At 36.5% G+C, this 20,763-nt stretch overlaps 1 protein-coding gene across 1 annotated transcript in view; it reads right to left on the bottom strand.

The window, feature by feature from the left end:
- The window catches only part of LOC107740421 (inositol 1,4,5-trisphosphate receptor type 2-like), a 95,218-nt gene that overhangs the window by 29,817 nt on the left and 44,638 nt on the right, over positions 1–20,763 (bottom strand). The window contains exons 35-42 of the mRNA XM_016552855.1: positions 9,162–9,264; positions 8,851–9,038; positions 8,592–8,772; positions 6,784–7,028; positions 6,222–6,422; positions 5,681–5,791; positions 5,358–5,453; positions 5,076–5,192 (exon numbers count right to left, since the gene is read on the bottom strand). Of these exons, the coding sequence (XP_016408341.1) occupies positions 5,076–5,192; positions 5,358–5,453; positions 5,681–5,791; positions 6,222–6,422; positions 6,784–7,028; positions 8,592–8,772; positions 8,851–9,038; positions 9,162–9,264 (1,242 nt within the window). The remainder of the gene's footprint in view (positions 1–5,075; positions 5,193–5,357; positions 5,454–5,680; positions 5,792–6,221; positions 6,423–6,783; positions 7,029–8,591; positions 8,773–8,850; positions 9,039–9,161; positions 9,265–20,763) is intronic.

Raw genomic sequence — 20,763 nt, 5'->3', positions numbered from 1 at the left:
CCCCCCCTACAACCCCTGCCGGTACGAGACTCGAACCCGCAACCTTTGGGTTACGAGTCCGACTCTCTAACCATTAGGCCACGACTTCCCCACATAGAGACTAGGCCTTTAAAATCTAATTTTTGAAGGCAGAATAGCACCCTCCTGGTGAGAGCAAAAAAAGAAAAACCGGTAATTTCATGGTGTAACCACTAGATTCCTTGTATAGGACTCTATAGAGAGGCTTGTGAATTCCCTAGTTGTTTTTATACATAATTGTTTACTTTTATTAGGTTGCGGATTTAAATGTATATTAAGGCATTCTCAAAGACTACTTTTTGTCAAGGTTTATATTTTTTGTTGTTTTAAATGTTGATTTGAAGTGTAGGTTTTTGCATGGAAAAGTAAAAGGACTCAAGTTACTAACCCAGCTAAGTTCTATTCCCAACTTCTCTGAACTGTTGATGCTTACCTTCCTTCGCCATCTCGATCCTCTGCTCACCTTCAAATAAAGCCCGTTGTTATTTACTACTTACCTGAGTGTTCCCCGTGTGTTGTTGACACAATGTAGCTAGTAGGACACTTTTTAAACTTGGAATTTACTTATTTGTTTATTCTTCTGGGCTCACAGCAATTCTAGTACTTTCATGATACACTCACAGGCTACACGCAGCAGTATCCATAGAAATTCAGATTCCGTTATTAGCTAATTATTAATAGCAGTATGCATAGCAAATCAAATAACGTTTTAGTGCACTGTAAAACCTGATAAGTTAAGAATACTCAAAACATTTGTGGAAACTTATTGCCTCAAAATATTTGAGTAAACGAACTCAATTTTTTTAAGCTAGTAGAGCTTACAATTTTTATGACAAGTGGGGCGGGGCTGAGAGCCATGGGAGCCAAGCCAAGCCTCCCTTCCATGATCCCACCCCACTCATCACAACGATAATTATATATAACTTGCTTCCATTAACAGCACATTCATTCAGATTTTTATAGTTAAGTGCTAGCTAGTAACAGCACACTAGCACATACTAATGTAGATATCTAAAAGACTCACAATACTTGCATGTATATAGTCAAACAACATGCAGTATAAAAAGTTTTTAATTTTTGCTGTCCATCCTCAACCTAACCACAGGCTCTACTCTTCACCACAACGGTAACACTACAAAACTAACATAGAAACCTATGTAAATCCTAACATAACACAACATTTAAGTACTAACTTATGTCTCTCTATGTTAATCTTGTGTAAAAACACACAAAATAACACTTAATTTCTACATTTATTTTCCTTGTTGTCTGATGCAAAGCATGCTGGGAACTAGAAAACGCAATCATTTTAAGTTCACCTTACTACAACAACATTTTAAATTGACAGAACTTATTTCAATTAAGTCCAATTAACTTTCATTATTATTTGAGTGAAGTTAACTCATTTCATTTAATTAATTTCACTGTTCGGTTTTACAGTGTGTTTTAAATGTTGATTTGAAGTGTAGGTTTTTGCATTATTACTACTACATTCAAACCTGAACACAGAAAGCAGTTTGCTACACAAAACATTAAAATTCTATAAAAATGTAACAAAAAAATAACAGGAATGCTTTATCAGAGCTTAATCCTTCTGGGTCTGATCTGATTTTAACCTCTTATTTCAGTCTTCTGACTCATTTTGGCTATATGGTTATAGCCATACCAATTCATTTGACTATATATAATTCTGTATGTGTGTGTCTGTGAGTGTAAGTAAGTGTGTGTGAGTGGATGTATCCGTTTTACACTCTTGATGTTTTAGAGTGTAACCCCTTCCTTGCGGTCCACTTTTTTACTGCATTGTAGTTGAATTATTGATTTTATTTTACATAGTTGCAGTGTTACAGTCACACCAGTTCATAAGTGTGTGTACAAGTGTGTCCGCGTGTGTGTGAGTTGGTGTGTTGATTTTGCACTCTAGATGTTTTAGAGTTTCATCTCTTCATTGCTGTGCAATTTTTTTCTGCATTGTGGGGGATTTGTAGATTGTACACATAAACATTTTCTGTATTTTTTTTCCCCATTTCCCATTCATTTCCTATGGTCGGTCATTTTTGACCGAAGAACATGAGTGTGACTATTTTTTTTACGACCACTTAGCTTTTTCGAATCATGCCCTCATTTTTTTTGTGTGTTCACATACCAAGTGCCATAAAAGTCACCAAGTTTCTTACCATTCTGGTGAAGCTACGATTTTTTAAAATTCAAAATGTTAAATTCTCCGGTCAGAAATGACCGAAGACCGCACAAGGGTTAAACAACAAGTCTGAAAGGGAGGCGGATACTCTGTAACCTCCAAAAAAGACACATCCTTGAGGCAAACAAGTAATCATTCCACACCCTCAGTGTCCCTTCATCGCATAATGGCCTTAAAGTGGTGAACGGGAGCGAGGGATTTACATGCTTGTTTACAGGCTGAAATAACACAAAAGATGTGCACCACTTGAGACACAAAGATGGTAAAATAATTTTTTCTCCTTATTGACGTCTAAGCCACGTTTGCTCCAAAAATGTTCACAGTGTCCTTTTCATTTCAGATCAAAGCTAACATCAGGAATCTGTTTATAAGAGCTGGAAGAGAGCAAGGCACGCAATAAAAAGCTAAACTGACACCAAAAATGTCATTTACTTTGTCATGTACCAAGTAAACACAGGAGGATCTTGTTTTTGGCAGTTGTTTTTTTTAGCACTGGAGCTAACACAGTCTAAAGCAACCATGTCAACAGTGCTGAGCAAACAAAACAAAAAAAAATTAAAACCACAATGGAAAAAAAGGACGTGGGAATGTTCTTTGTGAAAACCGCTTACAGTGTCATCACTCAGTTTGACGTTCTGAGGGCCAAAGTAAATTCACACACATTTCTACAGGACAATCAAAGAATGTTTATGGAGCTTTCTCTCTAAAACGGAAGCTCACATGTTAGATCAAACAAGCTAAATACTTGGGTGAACTACTAAAATCAGGTTGAATTAACTTTTTAATATATAATTTTATGTAATTTTCAAATCATCCAAAATCAATTTGGGAATTTCCTATATAATTAGAGATGTAATGATTCACTTATCTCATGATGCAATGTGATTTACGATACTGATTTCACAATACGATTTTCTCACAATTTTTTTTTAAAGAAATTAGATATAAGACTAATTATAAATGAAAAGGTGCTCTTTAATTATTTCTCAGACAAAATTATGCACATTTCTTTGTTAAATTGAAATATGATTGAAATATGTCAAATGACAAAACTAAATTGAAATTAAAACAAATCCCAAATCATGCTTATGGAAGAGCAGCAATATAGGGTTTCTTTGATTACCGCGGTAAACAAGCAGAGCTGCGCTTAAACACTACACATTATACAGAGACAAGATGAAAAGAAAATACAGTCTAAACTTTTCCGAAGACAGTCAGTTCCCCTCAGAGATACATTCATACTGTACACACCCCCACCCCCATTTGTCACATGTTTTTATTGATTTTCAACCGGCTCGGGGTGCATTGTTATATCCCTGGTTTTCATATCATTTTATCATGTTGCCATGAAGTTTCTAGAGTATTCTGGGTGGTTGCTTACCGGAAAACAGCAAATTCTAAGTATGAACAATTGTAATAGTGACAAACACCATTAAATACAAATAAATGTCAGTAATTAATAATAACTGTTCAATCAATGCTTAAGCTTTTCTTAAATTAATTCCTGTTTATTTCTCTCTCACTGTCAGCAAGACGAGAAGATAAGGACTTATTCCTTTGACTCCCTCTCTTTCTCTCTCTGTATGTCTCTTATGTCCTCAGGCCCTGCTTGTTTTCTACAAGTGTGAAACTACACAGGAAACTGAGACTGACAAACATTGTGCAGATGGTCCAACTAAAGACCATCTAGCCATAGGCCAATGTTTCTCAAACCAGTGTCCATATAAAATAGCCAGAGGGTCTGAGTAAAAGTCCTGAATTTTGAACAAAAATCTCAACGAAAACTATGGCAAGTCAGTTTGCCATGAGATATATTATTCCAGCAAAGCTAACAGTGAGAAAACTCTGCACACTCGCACTTAGTTCTTTCTTTCAGTCATCTGTGTGAGAGTGTTTGGAAAAACACTGATAGACGAACACCTGAAGTTATGTCATTATGAAAGCAGCCAGTTAGACAGAAATAAACTGTCTAGCAGATGGCTGAGCCTGTCAAGAAAGCGTGTGGAAGTGAAAGTGAAGACTGAACTGAGAAATGCACAGCTGGCTTGAGGATTTCCTCACAAGAGACCTTAACTCTTCCTTCAGAAGGATTTTACAGTTGTTTAAATAAATTGAATTAATATTATTTTAATAAAATTTTATTATTATCATTATTAATTCATAAAACCTGCTCAAATTTGAAACATTATTTTGTTGTCTTTCCTTAAAGTCCGCGTGAACCGGAAGTTGCGACCGACTTTACTTCAGTATTGTGACGTACTTCCGAGAGAAACGGAATACTGAATGAGAAAAACAGAGGGCGTGGCTTGTTTTTTTCTACTGTGAACTGACTGGATGTAGTAAAGTAGGCGTTTCATTCAGAACAACACTGACAGTTGGAGGGGTGTGTTTAAGGATGTTATGCTCAAGCCCAAGCCGTCAACCTGACGTCATCAGAGAAGGTCCGTCATTTCAGAGGAGAGGTGCATTTTCAGATTTGGATTAAAGATTATGAAGGCAAACTATTTTTTTTGTGTATTGACTTGCATGGATTAATTGTTCACCACAAAAATAGCAGCGTGCGCTAACAAAATAAATATAGTCAATTTTGATTTCATGTGTACTTTAAAAAGAAATGGGGAAAAAATCATGTGATTAACCATGATGATACATAATCTCTATTCATATTTTATAGATTTAATCCCATATTATATTAGATATTTAATTTAATTAAAAATGACATTACACCAGATTTTGAAATATCATACATATATTGTTAATTTTATTAAAGGTCCTTTCCAAAAAAAAAAAAAAACAGACCTAGTTGGGAATCACTAGTGTAGCGCACAGTGTTTCCCAGTGAATGTTTAAAACTTACCTGATGGGCCAGGATGTAGATGTTGTGCCCAACATCTTTAGGTCTGATCTGATCTGATGTCTCGTGATCAATCTCACTCTCATCTCCTTGAACGTAAGCCTCCTTGATCACGTCAACCTATAGATATGACACCAGAACATCACTTTACTTTAATTATGGCAAAGAACAGGGTATGTTACGACTGATAACAGATGATCTAAACTATATTCATTAGCTACACAACAGTTAGTTGAGGAACAGTGCTAATATACCACCTAATAGCACAACTACTGATTAGCTCACCAGTTCATTGGGTCTCATCTTGTACAGGATCTTATCTGCATTCTCGCTGTCATGACGACTCTCCATGATGGCCAGAAGAAGTTTAGATGCATTGTTCTAATTTTTCATTGTAAAGAAAAGAGCTTTTATTTGTTTTTTAAATAAAATTACTGTGAAGTAAAGAATATTCACATATTTTCCTCATGGAGATAAATGTGCAGATGCTTTTACATGCCAAATCAAAAATCTGAAACACTTCAGAACATTTTGTTATCTGTAAAATTATATTATACATCAATTGCTTTCTTATTCAAACTACGCGAATGACTGCAGCAAACAAGTACCTTCAGCTCGAGCACAAGGTCAAGTCGGTTCTTCCCCAGCGGATCAATTGGGTTCACAATGAGAGCGATGATAATGTCAATGCCGTTTGACTCATGCCTGGCTATGCATGTCTGTGGAGGAGGAAATACAAAAAAGACAGATTTTTGCATAATCATTAATAAAGCTAGAAATTAGTTCAGACATCATAATCTATGATCCCAAACTAAGTTTCAGATATGTAGAAAATACTTATTTTTTGCATAATCATTAATAAAGCTAGAAATTAGTTCAGATATCATACCAAATCTAAATATATATATATATATTCCAGTTAGTTGCCAAGGCAACATTTCTTATCATATGACTCATGTCACAGTTAAGGTTAGTTCTTGATTAGTACATGCCTTAACTCATCATTACCTCATATTAAAGTAATACATAATTCAGGTATTAGTACATGATTATTCATGTACTGTTACTGTAAAGTGTTACCCTTGGATTCATTTTTCCATGTGGAAAAAGATTTGTTCCCATTTTCCAGAGAGGATAACATTTCAATACCTGGTTTTCGTGGCAAGGACCCTGGCAGTACTCTGTGATGGTCTCTAGTGTCTGTTTGACCAGGTCCACATTCCTCTCATTAATGTAGAGCCCCAGCAGTCCCAGCCCTCCCGTTGTACTGCCACAGATACAGTCGAGAAACTGCAGCGTCTCGCACACCAGGTTATAATTGGTTTTGTTGTTCTGATCTCGCAGAAAGTTCTGTATACAAGAGAACAGAAAGATTTGGACTAACAACACAAGTCCTGAGTGGCAGTAATTGGTATCTCTATTCAGACAGACTCGTCCATACTAGGTTGGGGGTCCCTTGAGATTTTGATTGACTTGAGATTTTTACTTTTCAAACATCAAGGTGCTTTTTCTTCTCACTATGGAAAAACACTTATTTAAAGCCCTCTGGTTTTCTGACACTGTGAAGGCAGCGTCACTGGATTTCACTTCTAAGCACACTACGTACCATTTCAAATTGCAGTGTTTAATACAAGTAATACGCTAAAATGATTCCTAGCCAAAACAAACCACAGCTGAACAAAACTGGACCAGTAAAAATTATTTGCATCACCTGCAAGTCCCTGTTATGATTCTCACAGAGCAGCTGAAGGAAGCGTAGGATGGGTTTCATGATGGTGATGGCCTGACTCATCTGGGTCTCCTCCACCACCTCCTCCATCCCGTCCCCTCCCGATCCCATCGACTCCATCTCGGGGTACACTTCCAGGCGAAAGGTGCTGTAGGCTTTGGAGGTGACAGAGGAGGCATCTTTAAGCTGACCCCGAATGTCTTCTCTGAGGTGCAAGGAGTCTCGAACTTCATAAGACGAGAGAATGAACCTGAGATTATGAAACTGTTATTTATAGTTCTTACAGGATCAGTGCTATTTTAGTATTATTTACATACTATTATAGTATTTTATTAACATTTTAAATGAGCTTTTATATTGTCAGTTTTCATTTTAATTTTAGCTTTAGTAATTTTATTATGTCATTTCATATCTTTTATAGCAGATTTATATCTTTTTATTTAGCTTTAATGTCATTTGTTTTCCAGTTTTAGTTTTAGTAATTTTAGTACTTCTGTATGAGATGTAAACTAATATTTATGAACATTTGCAGCAAATTATTCAAAATTCTCTTTTTCAAATGATCATGTCTTGTGCACTGCACTGCTTGACATGAAGCGAATTTGAAATCCTTTCTCTCTCAATGAGAAATGTTTAAAAAACACTGCTTAAAAATACACTGCTTAACAGCAGGCCTTTGATAAAGTGCCAGCGACCCCTCACATGACACAGCAGTTGAAATAGGGACAGATACTATTCATATGCCTGATTGTTCCTTCATTTACGCTGCCTCAAGCCAGAATTGCACTCACATGAATAGCTATGCATTAAGGCACACTTGTTTGTGATAAATGGAGATCAATGACATACTTCAAGTTCAGACACAGCATTTCATTAGAGAATCTAGGTCGTATTTTTAGAATTTAAGCATGATAATGCAGAACATTGCAATTAGGACACGTATCTATTTTCAGAGAGAGACTGAAAGAGTGATTATCTAAAAGTTTATTTTTAGGCTTTAAGACATCACACCTGGTTTGTGGTATTTTGGGGCCTTCCTTTGTTGGAGATACATTTCACCAAAGCACCAGAGTCAGTCAAAATAGCATCATTTTATTTTCCAGCTATTTCACTTGTAGTCCAGAAAGAACATGATGTGTAAATGCAACATCTTAATACAGTCCACAATGTAGTTGCCAGATTTATTATTATTATTATTATTATAAGTTTCCATGGTAACTTCTCAATCATTCTCAATATCATTCAGATCATTTATCAACCTTCAAACACAAAAAAAATCAGGTTTAAGCCGTTATCCGTGGCAAATTTTTAGCTATTATTTTACTATGAAGGTGAAGGGGGGGGGTTGTTTTGTATTCTCATTACTGACAGCCAAAAAATTATTTGTTATTTATCTCATTATTTGTTGTGTATTCTCATTACTGAAAGGCAAAAAATAAAAAAAATAAAAAAACAATTGTAATTATTAAAATTTTTTATTTTACTCAATCATCATAAATTCACAAATACTACCATGGTGTTTAATTGTATTTTACAATTTAAATAATATATAATATATTTTACATAACAATAATAAGATTTTTCTCATATTAGTCTATCAAATAAATAAATAAACTGCAGTCTTGATTTCCTTGTGCAAAATATTATTGTTTATATTGTTCTTTTGATTTTAGGGTGAAATATGACCCAACATTTCTTTACAGTTTTCATAACATTCACCATTCCATGCTGTTGTATATCCTTTTTCTCATGTTTAGACTGAAAGAACCTGCAAGAAAGCAGATGTATACCTTTTTTATGTCTGATTCCAGAGCCCTCGCCCTCCTCCTCTCTCTTCCTGCAGCTGAGCTCAAACATGTTGACTGACACACTGGAGCGGATCGCTTTCTGCGCCAGCTCCATTTGATCATAGAAGACCTTGAAGAACTTCTCAGACTTCTTCTGCTTGTGCAGCTGATTGTAGAAAGAGTTCTGCAGGGAGACATGGCCGGAAATGACATCGCCTGAATCTTGTAGATGACCTGTTGTGAATGTGTGTCCAATTTATACCTGAATCTGTGTATTTCCTCCTCTCAGGAGTGCAATGCCCAGTAAAATGCTCTCCTCAAAGATACGGTCGTTCTTAGTGCTGACGATGAGGTCGATGACGAGCTCGGACGCCCCCACGTTGTCCAGCGCACATTGGATGTCTGTTATACTAGTGCCTGGCTTATCAGAATCCTGTCCTGGAGAACCACCTATACACATATGTACACACACAGAACACTGGTGAGTCAGGCATGAGAGGAGCAGAAGTTGGGTGAGAGGATGTTAATGGTGAGCCAACAGTGCTTCTGCTGACGGTCACTTGTGAACCGTACCTCCAGAGGAAGAACTGTTCCCGCTGCTGTACTCCAGGGCTTTGGCGTGGGGCCGCTGGTTGCCAAAGTAGTGTGTAAGGAGACTTTTCCTCAGTGAGTTACCCTGAGGAAACCAGAGAGGAAGGCAGTTGGGTCATCCTTAAAATATGGAGTGTATTAGGTGTTTTAATTATTCAGTCATGAAAATGTTTTCAAATATTCAAGACACCTCATACAGAAAGGCATCATTCTATAACTTAACATATAATTGAAAAATGGTTTGAAACTATATGTTTTGCACATTTAAAAAAACAATTTTGCAGCTGCCTATTTATGGTGTCTGATAAAAAAAATATACACAGTACAGTTAAAAAAGTTTGGCATCAGTAAGATTTTTAATAAGTAATTTATTCTTTTATTAAGCTAGGATGCATGCAGTTGATCAAAAGTGACAGTAAAGATATTTATGATGAAAAAAAACATACATTTGTATTTTAAATAAATGCTGTTGTTTTGAACTTTCTATTCAAAGAATACAGAAAAAACACAGGACGGTTTCCACTAAAATACTGTTTTCAAGGACATTTCATTTAAGACTGAATAAACTGAAAATTCAGCTTTGCCATCACAGGAATAAATTACGTTTTATAATATATTTTATATAATTTTAGATTCATATTTTCTTATTTTAATTTAATTTTAATTGTAATAATATTTAACAATATTACTGTTTTACTGTGTTTTTGATCAAATAACTGTAGTCTTGGTGAGCATGAGAGACATCTTTCAATAACATTTAAAAAATCTAAAGAATGATTTGATATGCTATTGAGATCATCTTAGAAAATTAATCATTACAAGCATTACAATCCTAATTTCACTTGTTAAAAAAACCTGAGGAAATCCGAGGAAGCAGAAAAAGACCACAGAAAATAATAATCTTAAATTAAAAAAATAAAATATAGCTCAACCTGTACTGAACCCATGACACTCCTTAAATTATTTATATTTTTTTAATTAAAAAAAGCCATTTTTTTGACAGACTAATGCAAAGATTCATAGCGGACTGTGTGAAGTGGAGAGTACTTCATTCCCTGTCCGTTTTGATTATCTTTACACTTTTGAGTGTTTTCCTCCCAACTGTGTTGGATAAAAACACACAATCACAATCACATGGGAGAACTTTTACATAACTAGTATAAACTGTAGTAATTGCTGTAATTATGCCAGAAGTGTAGCGAAACCTCGGGGAGGCAGAGGGTGAGACGGCGAGTGCTGAAGGTAGAGAGCAGACGGTTGCCTTGAAAATCTGTTTCCCAGTGGGAGAGAAACTGAACGTGTGAAAAAGACAGAGGGTGGGGGGAGAGTGGCTGGCATAGAGACTGAGAGAGAGAGAGAGAGAGAGAGAGAGAGAGAGAGAGAGAGAGAGTTATATAACACCTGGCGGCAGCTTGCTGAGAGATCACGAGGAAGACACGGTAGAGGGAGCGGATGGTACTGATCGTCTCTCCCTTCCTTTGTCTCCTGACCGAATGTTCTTTCATGTCTGTCTCATTTTCTTGCTCTTATACATCTGGTTAGGGACAGTTGCAGCTATTTTTGCATATTTTTGAGATTGAGAGAGAAAGATTGCATTCACACAGTCAGTGTTTAGGATTGACAACCATATTTACCAACAGGTGTGACTCTCGATTTGGCCTGTTAATTCGACAGCTTGCAAGAATGGGTCAAACAGCATTTGTATGAAAGAATACCGAAGTCAAGCACCTCTTGCGATGACCATTAATAATGACTGCAACTGTAGTGACAGTCACTCAAAGAAATATAAAAGATGGCCACTCTCAATATATCAGAAAATCTTTTCAACTGAGTCTAGTCTAAAATCAAATCAAATCAAATAATAAAATAAAATAAAAATATAAAAAATTAATAAGAATAATCAAAATAAAATACAATAAATAAAAAAATAATACATTAATAAGAATAATCAAAATAAAATTACATAAATGTAGCATCTGGACCAATCAGACACACCATTTTTCATTAGATTTAACAAATCAATTATTCATTAGATTAACAAATAATCACAGACCCCTCACCCAATAACCTACTGGGTGCCAGGATCGGCACCACAACCACTCCTGGAGGCACCAACAGCCAGAGAGCCACCACTGTCTCCCAGCCGTGAGTGGCAGGTGTGTGTTCGATTGTTCTGCACCTCTGACATCGCCCATTGTTGTCTATTCTTCGGACAACAACGTCCGAAAGGGGGGATTTGTAGCATCTGGACCAATCAGACACACCATTTTTCATTAGATTTAACAAATCAATTATTCATTAGATTAACAAATAGTCACAGACCCCTCTCACCCAATAACCTACTGGGTGCCAGGATGTCTGCGAACGACCACAGGCCACTGGTTACCATGGCACAGTAAGAAAGTTATTTCCCTTAACCAGGAAATTAACGTTCTTAGAATTGACAGACAGTTGACCCTGAGAGGTCAAGTAAATATCTACAGCGGATCTAAATATTTATAATTAATTATAACTAGTTATGATTAATTATTCATATTTCCCCATGAGCTGATTCACTACATAAATAACAAATAAAAATGAAAAAATGAAATATTTATTTTATTATTAAAAATATAACTAAAAAATAAAATAAAAACAAAATAAAAAAGTAACGACAATATAAATTAAAATAACAAAAACAATAATATAATAAAATAAAATAAAAAATTAACGACAATAAAAAAAAAAAAATAAAATAAAACTTTGAGGTCATCAATGATAGACAAGTTTACTTTTTTATTTTTAAAGATTTATTTTTGGCATTTTTTCCTTTATTATGATAGGATAGTAGCTAGACAGGAAGTGAAAGTGGGAGAAAGAGAGGGGGGCGGGATCAGGAAAGGTCCACGAGCCAGGACTCGAACTCGGGACGCCCGAAGCGCAATGGTGCTGTATATCGGTGTGCTGCCCACGAGGCTATCGGTGCCGACAATGTTAGTTTACTTCTAAATATTTTTACAGTATTTTTCTTCCGAGAAAACAGGTTAAAATATTCATAAATCAAACTGCACAATACAGTCTACAAATTTTGTTTATTCAAACACCAGAATGACAATGTCCCTCCTGCTAACACCACCTGCAACCTACTAGCAAATAGCAAATAGTTGTTTATGAATACCCTGCTGTGGATGGCCAGGAAAGGAGTAAGGTGGTGAACAGACCCTGACATTTTACTGACTTCACCCTTCCACACTGTGTCACCCAGGAGGATAATGAAACCCAGTGTGGCCGTGTGGCCATGCATGCGCCGACACGAGAGTGACAAACTGCCACAGAGAGAAGACATTTTTCTCTCTCACTTTGACAAGCACGTGTTGTTGCTGTTCCCACTCTCTCAGTAAACACTCATCAGCAGTCAGCACAGACTGTGTCTGCTTCCACAGTCTGGATAAGCCGTCACACAAACACACACACACACACACACACACACAAAGCAGATGAACATTCACTATTAAAGAAATAGTTAATCCAAAAATCCCGTCATCATTTACGTGCCCTCATGCTGGTTTCAAACCTGTTTGACTTTCTTTCTTCTGCAGAACACGAAAGATGATATTTTGAAGAATGCTGGTAACCAATTATTCGTTTTGGTGATCATCAACTTCCACTGTATATGGAAGAAAATAAACACTGAGACATATCTCAAAATATCTTCTTTTGTGTTTCACAGAAGAAAGTAAGTCACTCAGGTTTTCAATGACACGAGGGTGAGTAAATGATTTTTCATTTTTGGGTGAACTATCCCTTTAAGCTTCAGAAACAGCCATAATTAACAATATTTGTCCATATTCAGGGCCTCTTCATATCATTTCCTGCTCCTGTTCACTGTAATTGGACATGCTTTCCTAGAAGCTGCTCTCTTTTCTACAAAACCAGCTGTAATGGGGGAGTTTAGTGTCTCCTGATGCTGCAGTCTTTCTTGCACTTCTGCGGAGGACTTGATGGGAAGACAGAGGAGGAAAGTGAGAGATGAAGGTAGCAGTGCCAGTCTGACTCATCCGTCTGCTGCTGCATGGCAGAGAAAAAAAAAAACCCTGCGCAGGTGAAGTGAGGACAAAAGAGAGAGAGACAGCGAGAGCAACAAAAAAAAAGACAGATAGGAGATAGAAAGAGAGAGAAGGGGGGTAAGGGAAAGATAGAGGGATAGATAGAGAAGAGGGGTGGCAGAAACAGACAGGCTAACTTTTTTTTAAAATGTGCACGGGCACGCCACACTGCGGCTGGCCTGGCTAAGCCTGGGATGCTCCAGCAAGCTTAAAAAAAAGCCCTCCGCTGCTGTCTGCAGGTACCTGAGAACTCAGGATGGAGGGATCTAGAAAATGAGAGCGAGAGAGAGACGGCAAAAGGGAGGGGTGCTCTGCGCTGCTGGACTCATCAAGTCAGGTTCTGTCTTAGGCCTCACGGCACACCCCTGGGTCATATCACCTCCCGGTACAACACATCAACACATGGGGCTCCCGCTCTAAGGTTACAGCTGCCAGACTTTCTTCTCCAAGTTTTGGATGTGTTAAAAAATTTAATAAAGGAGGAAAAAAACTGAGAAAACTAAATAAATGTAGAAAAAAATAAAATGTATTAATTATTAATAAAAAATATATATATTTTAAATAAATGCTGTTCTTTTGAAATTTTTTATTCATCAAAAACATGAAAAATATATAATGATCTACATAAAAATATTAAGCAGCACAACTGTTTTCAACATTGATAATAATAAGAAATGTTTCTTAAGAGCCAATTCAGCATATCAGAATGATTTCTGAAGGATCATGTGACACTGAAGACTGCAGTAATGACTGCTGAAAATTCAGCTTTGCCATCACAGGAATAAATTACATTTTAAAATATATTAAAATAGAAATAGTTATTTTAAATTGTAATAATATTTCACAATATTACTGTATTTTTGATCAAATAAATGCAGCCTCGGTGAGCATAAGAGATTTACTTAAAAAGCACTAAAAATCTTACAAGCCCAAACTTTTGAAAGCCAGAGTACTGTCAGTCTCGAAATATTTACATAACTACTCTATATTATATACTACTATATAATACATTTAATATATAATAAATATATCAATAAATAATTAAAATAAATGCAGCCTTGGTAAGTATAACAGACTTTCACAACATTTTTTAAAAATCTGACCAAAAAGTGAGTGTAGAGAGAGAGTGTAAGGGAGTGTAATAATATTAAAATGTTAAGAGTGTGATAAAGTTATAATAAAGTCTGTGACAGGTGAGGGGTATAACAACCAAACATTCCCTGCTGATTTAAGCCAACTTGTTTTATGTGTTAACCATTGAAGCGGTTGTGTAAACATCTCACACAACACAAAAGGCCTTCAAAACAACTTCATTGGCACTGTAATATTAACGGACTGAAACTTTGCTACAATGCACTCCCATTTTTAAGAGCGGAGGGAGGAGTATGACTTTGGGTGAAACAGATTTATGGAAGAGAAAGAGTGTGAGAGAAAAATCAATACACCTAAAATCTTGTCAGGCAGTCTAGACATGAACCCCATAACTACATCTTCTCAAAGTCGAGATCTTGCATAACAGAAACCGGGGAAGTGGGAAAGAGAAAAAAAGAGACTGAGAGAAAGATACTAGTTAATTTATTTAAGGAATAGCTCACTCAGAAATTATTAATAGTTCACTTTTATGGTGCTTTTGCATCCTTTTTGAAGCTTGAAACATTTCAAGGAAACCACCATGAAAACATGGCCTTGGGGCAAAAATGACACTAAAATGAACAAAAATGCCCCCAAATTCAAGATGAGGGGGCAAAAATTGTGCCCCTCTACAATTAAGCTAAATCCAAACCACCATGAAAACATGGGCTTGGGGCAAAAATGACACTAAAATGAGCAAAAATACCCCCAAAATCCAAGATGAGGGGGCAAGAATTGTGCACCTCTACAATTAAGCTAAATCTAATAAAACTGTTGTAAAAAATGTAAATGAAAAGAAAATGAATGAAAAGTGTTTATTATTTAGATCTGCTCACCTTGCATTAGTGTTGAGCATTTTAAGCAATCTCACACATTTCTATTGAGTTTATGAATGCAATGGCCAATCAGAGGAGTTTAGATTAGTCACTGATGAAAATGCAGGAGTTTTGTTCAGTATATGAGCTCACTGACTGAACTGTGAATCTGCACTCTCACGATTGTTCTCATCATAAACAACAAAGTGCAGATACGATGCAAGTAAGAGATTAATTTTGCAGTGTAGACAGCTTAAGTGATTTAGTAAAGTAATTATAAAGGTAAAAAATAAAATAATAATAAAAAAGCCCCTGGAAGTCAATTAAGGTGGGCAAATATTGCCTCTTAATGGAAAAGTTAATTTCTGATCCTGTATGAAAGTAATTTGCATTTCATACCAAGCCTTCTGAAGCCAATATATAAGCCATTATTCACTTAATAGTTCTTACATTCATGAGAGTGGAGTAAATAATTCTTTAGAGTTGGATCTTTTCATTAAACCTGGTTCACAAAACTGATCTGAATGACACAGTCACATATGAATTTCTTTATGCAATTCTAAACAGTCTTCAGAAAACATTGTTTCACCTGAAGAAAATTTCATGACTTGCTTCATCTTGATCATAAGCTACATTTGCTTTGGTTCTGGCCTTGATACCTAACACTACTCTACAATATCAATCTCCCCTAACATCTATCTTCTCACAGTCAGGAGGACAAGGGGGAGTCTCTAAGTCTGGGTTCCTGTAAGCATCCTCCCAGTCCAGTGGCCTGACCACTCGGCGATTGGCCCAGAGGTCCCTTGTGACCCGGTCTCAGAGGTAGCAGTGTTCAATGTGGCTCTCCTTATAAACAGTGCCACAAGCAGGAAAACAAATTAGCCTTGCATGTGAGAGCAATTGGAGAGATTGTTGATTTGCAGGCAGGGCCAAGACAAACAGCAGCAAGGACGTAAACAACCATTCCTGAATATGACTGACCCTGGTGTCATTCGGAAGTGGGGCATGTGATTGCCTAACGTCCTTAGAGGCACAAGACGTGTTTGTGAGATTCACTGTATGCAGTCAGCGCCTGACCAGTGGATGCTCAGGCCTTGTTTTCGGACACACCCGAACACGCGGAGCCCACCGAACACTCGGAGCCCACACATTCACAGATGCTTAGTCGCATGCACAATTAATCTTCATGATGAATCCACTTAAATCTATCAGATATACAAGCAAAGGGCTGACAAACAGCCAACATTAATAACATCTGTTCCACAGCCTTCCATTGAGGCGGTTATAAAAGCATGGAGGAAAGAGATATCAATTTGTATCTCTTTCCTTGTATGTACGGAGAGATTGTTGATTTGCAGGCAGGGCCAAGCATCTCTCTATTTAATGACGTCGCATTCCAAATATACTGACATTAACATGCAGTTGGTGCCCTCTTTTCGGCTATAACAGCTTCCACTCATCTGGAAAGGCTTTCCACAAGATTTGAGTGTTTCTTGTGGGAATTTTTGAGCATTTGTATGGTCAGGCACTGATGTTGGACAAGAAAGTCTGGCTCGCAATTACTGCACCAGTTCATTCCAAACATGTTAGATAGGGTTGAGGTCAGGGTTCTGTGTGGGCCAGTCAAGTTCTTCCACACCAAACTCATCCAACCATGTCTTTATGTGTTTGTGCACTGGGGCACAGTCATGCTGGAATAGAAAATCACAAAGTTGGAAGCATAGCATTGTCCAAAATGTCTTGGCATGCTGAATTGTTAAGATTTTCCTTCACTGGAAGTGAGGGGCACTGCCCAACCCCTGAAAAACAGCCCTACAACAGTTACAGTTGGCACAATGCAGTCAGCCAGGTAACATTCTTCTGGCATCTTCCAAACCCAGACTCGGCCATCAGACTGCCAAACAGATAAGTGTGATTTGCCACTCCAACACGTTTCCACTGCTCCAGAGTCCAGTGGCGGCATGCTTTACACCACTCCATCTGACGCTTGGCATTGTACTTCACTGAGCTCTTCAGACTGGCCCATTTTTTCACAAATGTTTGTAAATGCAGACTGCATGTCTACATTTTTTTGAAATATTTTTGAAAGACATTGCTCATGATCAACAAGACTGTAAAAACATGAATGCTGTGAACTATTATTAAATTTTTAAATAACATTTATAATTAATAAAAAAAAATATATATTTGATTCCTCTGAAATTAAAGATTAATTTTCAGCATCATTACTCCAGTCTTCAGTGTAACATGATCCTTCAGAAATCAATTCTGATTTGTTATTTGGTGTTCAATAAACAGGTTTTTTTATTATCAGTTGTGCTGCTTAATATTGTTGCGGAAACCATGTTAAACTTACATGAGGCAAGTAAGATTTAATAAAAAAGTAATACTTTTATTCCGCAAGGATGCATTAAACTGGTCAAAAGTGGCAGTAAATACATTTATAATGTAACAAAAGTTTTCTGCTTCAAACAAATGCTGTTCACTGAAATTTCTATTTATCAAAAAAATTCACAGTTATCACAGTTTCCACAAAAATATTCAAATAAGATAATATAATATTATAAGAATCATTATTAATAATTGAGCATCAAATCAGCATATTTAAATCTAAATGATCACGTGACACTGAAGACTGGAGTAATGGCTGCTGAAAATTCAGCTTTACCATCACAGGAATAAATTATTGCTATAAATATATAAAATATATAAATATATAAAAATAGAAAACAGTTATTTTAAAACAGAATAATTTTTTACAATAATTGTTTTTAGAATTTTCGATCAAACAAATGCAGCCTATATATGTAGTCTAACTGTAATACTTTTCAGTTAATGTCCTGTAAATAATAATGGCAACATGGCAAGTAGATTCAGATACTGTGTGCTAAACAAATTCCATTGGCCCTGCTTGGATAAATTTTCCATTTCTCCTTTGAGGATTCTATTCTAAAAATATCCCTATGAAGTAACGATGGTGCTTTCCAATGGTGTGAATGCAGGGCAAACTGACCAGGATGAATATCAACAGAGAACATGATCTAAGCTTTTGAGAACACGCTGCTCCTAAAGTAAGTCTCCTCACTAAAGCTCACTCCTGTTGCGTACTGTGGACCTCCCTTGGAACATCTACAGGTGTGTTTTTCTGACTCTTAAAAGGAAAAGGAGCAGTACAGCATGTTCTGGGCTCATTTCCATGGTGACCACACACCTCTTGCACCATGCTTGATGACTTATTTAAACAATGAAAAATATATCCCTATCCTTCTTGTGCAGGATTTCTTTTTCTAACAAAAAAACCCATTGTTTTCATCATCATTTATCCAAAATTAATAACTTCAAAACACTCAAATAAAATGGCACAAAATTACCTAGCCCTTTATAATTGTATTTAACTTATATATACTATAATTTATATACAGAATTATAAATATGTGACCTTGGACCACAAAACCAGTCATAAGTGACAATTTTTCAAAATTGAGATTTGTAAATTTTCTTAGCAATGTACAGTTGTACAGTTCTTAGAAATGCATATTACTAATCAAAAATTAAGTTTTAATATATTTATGGTAGGAAATTTACTAAATATCTTCATGGAACATGATCTTTACTTAATATCCTAATGATTTTTGGCATAAAAGAAAAATCGTTCATTTTGACCCAATACAATGTATTTTTGGCTATTGCTACAAATATACCTGTGCGACTTAAGACTGGTTTTGTGGTCTAGGGTCACATTTATTTTTTCTTCCAGGTTTGTTTATTGTTTTTATGCACACAAAAAAAACAACACATTGTGTATTTATATCAAAAAGAAGAAAAAAAAAATGTTTCGTATAGATTTTAAATGCTTAATGTAGCAGAAGGGATGCCACCTCTTGCTTTATTTCATTGCAACAGTCATGAACAAGTATGTTGGCATGTGGCATTGGCGAGACCCTTGGGTTAAACGTGTATATGTCCATGTAGGCTTTGGTCTAAGAGTTCTGAATGCTCTGGTGGGATTTTTGTGTGGGCTGAAACGGTCGTATTCCACCGCAGTCATCAGGGAGACCTGCTCACACAGAGCTGGTGTATGTGCTTGCATTTTAGAGCATGTACAAGTCCCGCTACCACCCCCGGCCCAGCATTGTGTGTGCAGTGATGTGTATGTATCTGCATGTGTGTGAGGAGCTTAAACGTTTGAGGTTGATAATCTGAAAAGCTGCTTTGCCTCCGGGCGGTAGTGTGAAACTTGGCTGGACAGAAATACTGGCAGGATGAGAGAGTATAGGTTGTTATGTAACAGGGCTTTTCTTTCCTTTGTCAACAAACAGGGGAGGCCTGTTTACACACACACACACACACACACACACACAGCTAGCCACCAAATACTGGTATGAGAGAGTTTACTTCTAGGGTACGCCCAACTCGTGAGACGTGAGGTATTACTCTCTATAAACACACTCCAGAACAAGCCGTGGTTAATGTTTTGTAACAAGAGCTGGATGCAATGAACAGAAACATCTTGGAAGAGAGGGAAAGTACGCAAGGACCAGAAGTGGCCTGGCTGTCAGAAGGATTTTACACGTGCACCAAGCCACGCTCACGCACACATTTATCACGTTCTGCAAAAACACAAAGCCTGTGCGGTGCATATATTAACCCCTTTTCCATGAAAACTGTGCTGCTGCTTGTGCCAGTATTGGAAATTCAGCCAGAGGGATTTATGAACAGGCTTGCGTTTTCATTGATGTAGCCCACTATGTTAGAACAAAACCTGTGAACATAGCACAGTACATGACGGTCTTTGTTTCAGAACTTTTTGTTTTAACGTCAAAAGTCATTTAAATCTGCACCTTTAAACAGTCATCATCAACAATTGGACTTGATGTAACAGGCAGAATTTATTCAAATTTGTAATGATTAAAACTACTGTACTATTTTCTGAAAGAGATTTTTTTTAGCAAAGATGCATTAATTTGATCAAAAGTGACAGTACTGATTTTTACATTGTTACCAAAAAAAAATCTATTGTTGATTATATTATTTTTGGGCTGAACTATTCCTTTAAAGTTGGCTTGAGACAGAAAATGTTGCTTGAATTTTCAAGAAAAAAAAAAAAGAAAAAGAAAAAAGTATGGCATGACTTGGTTTGTTTATCAGGACAGGATTGTTGACATTTGCTATTGCTGCGATCTCATGTGAGTGACAGGTTGCTGAAGAAGAGGCTTTATTTTCCCACCCATTTGCCAGTGAACACGTCATCAGAGAAGAGATATCGCTGTGATGGCTAGGGGAAGTTAGCGTTTTTGATTAAAGATTACAAGGGAACATAATTTTTTGTAATTATGCATGAATAAATCATTTATAAAAAAATATTGAAATATTCCATAAAAACAATTACAATTAGAATAGTCAAAACCACACCCTCCTTGGAACAACAAGTCAAAAGTTACTGAACACAACTACACACACTTCTGCTATAGTATCAAAAACTGAATAAACACACAGTAAAATACACAGATACTCTCGCCACTTTGAAGCTTTTTGCTCAGCGTTCTCTGCTGT

Source organism: Sinocyclocheilus rhinocerous, unplaced genomic scaffold (genome assembly GCF_001515625.1).
Source record: "Sinocyclocheilus rhinocerous isolate Xijiao unplaced genomic scaffold, SAMN03320098_v1.1 scaffold2055, whole genome shotgun sequence".
Taxonomy (NCBI): Eukaryota; Metazoa; Chordata; class Actinopteri; order Cypriniformes; family Cyprinidae; genus Sinocyclocheilus; species Sinocyclocheilus rhinocerous.
This window is presented reverse-complemented; position numbering and strand designations above follow the sequence as displayed.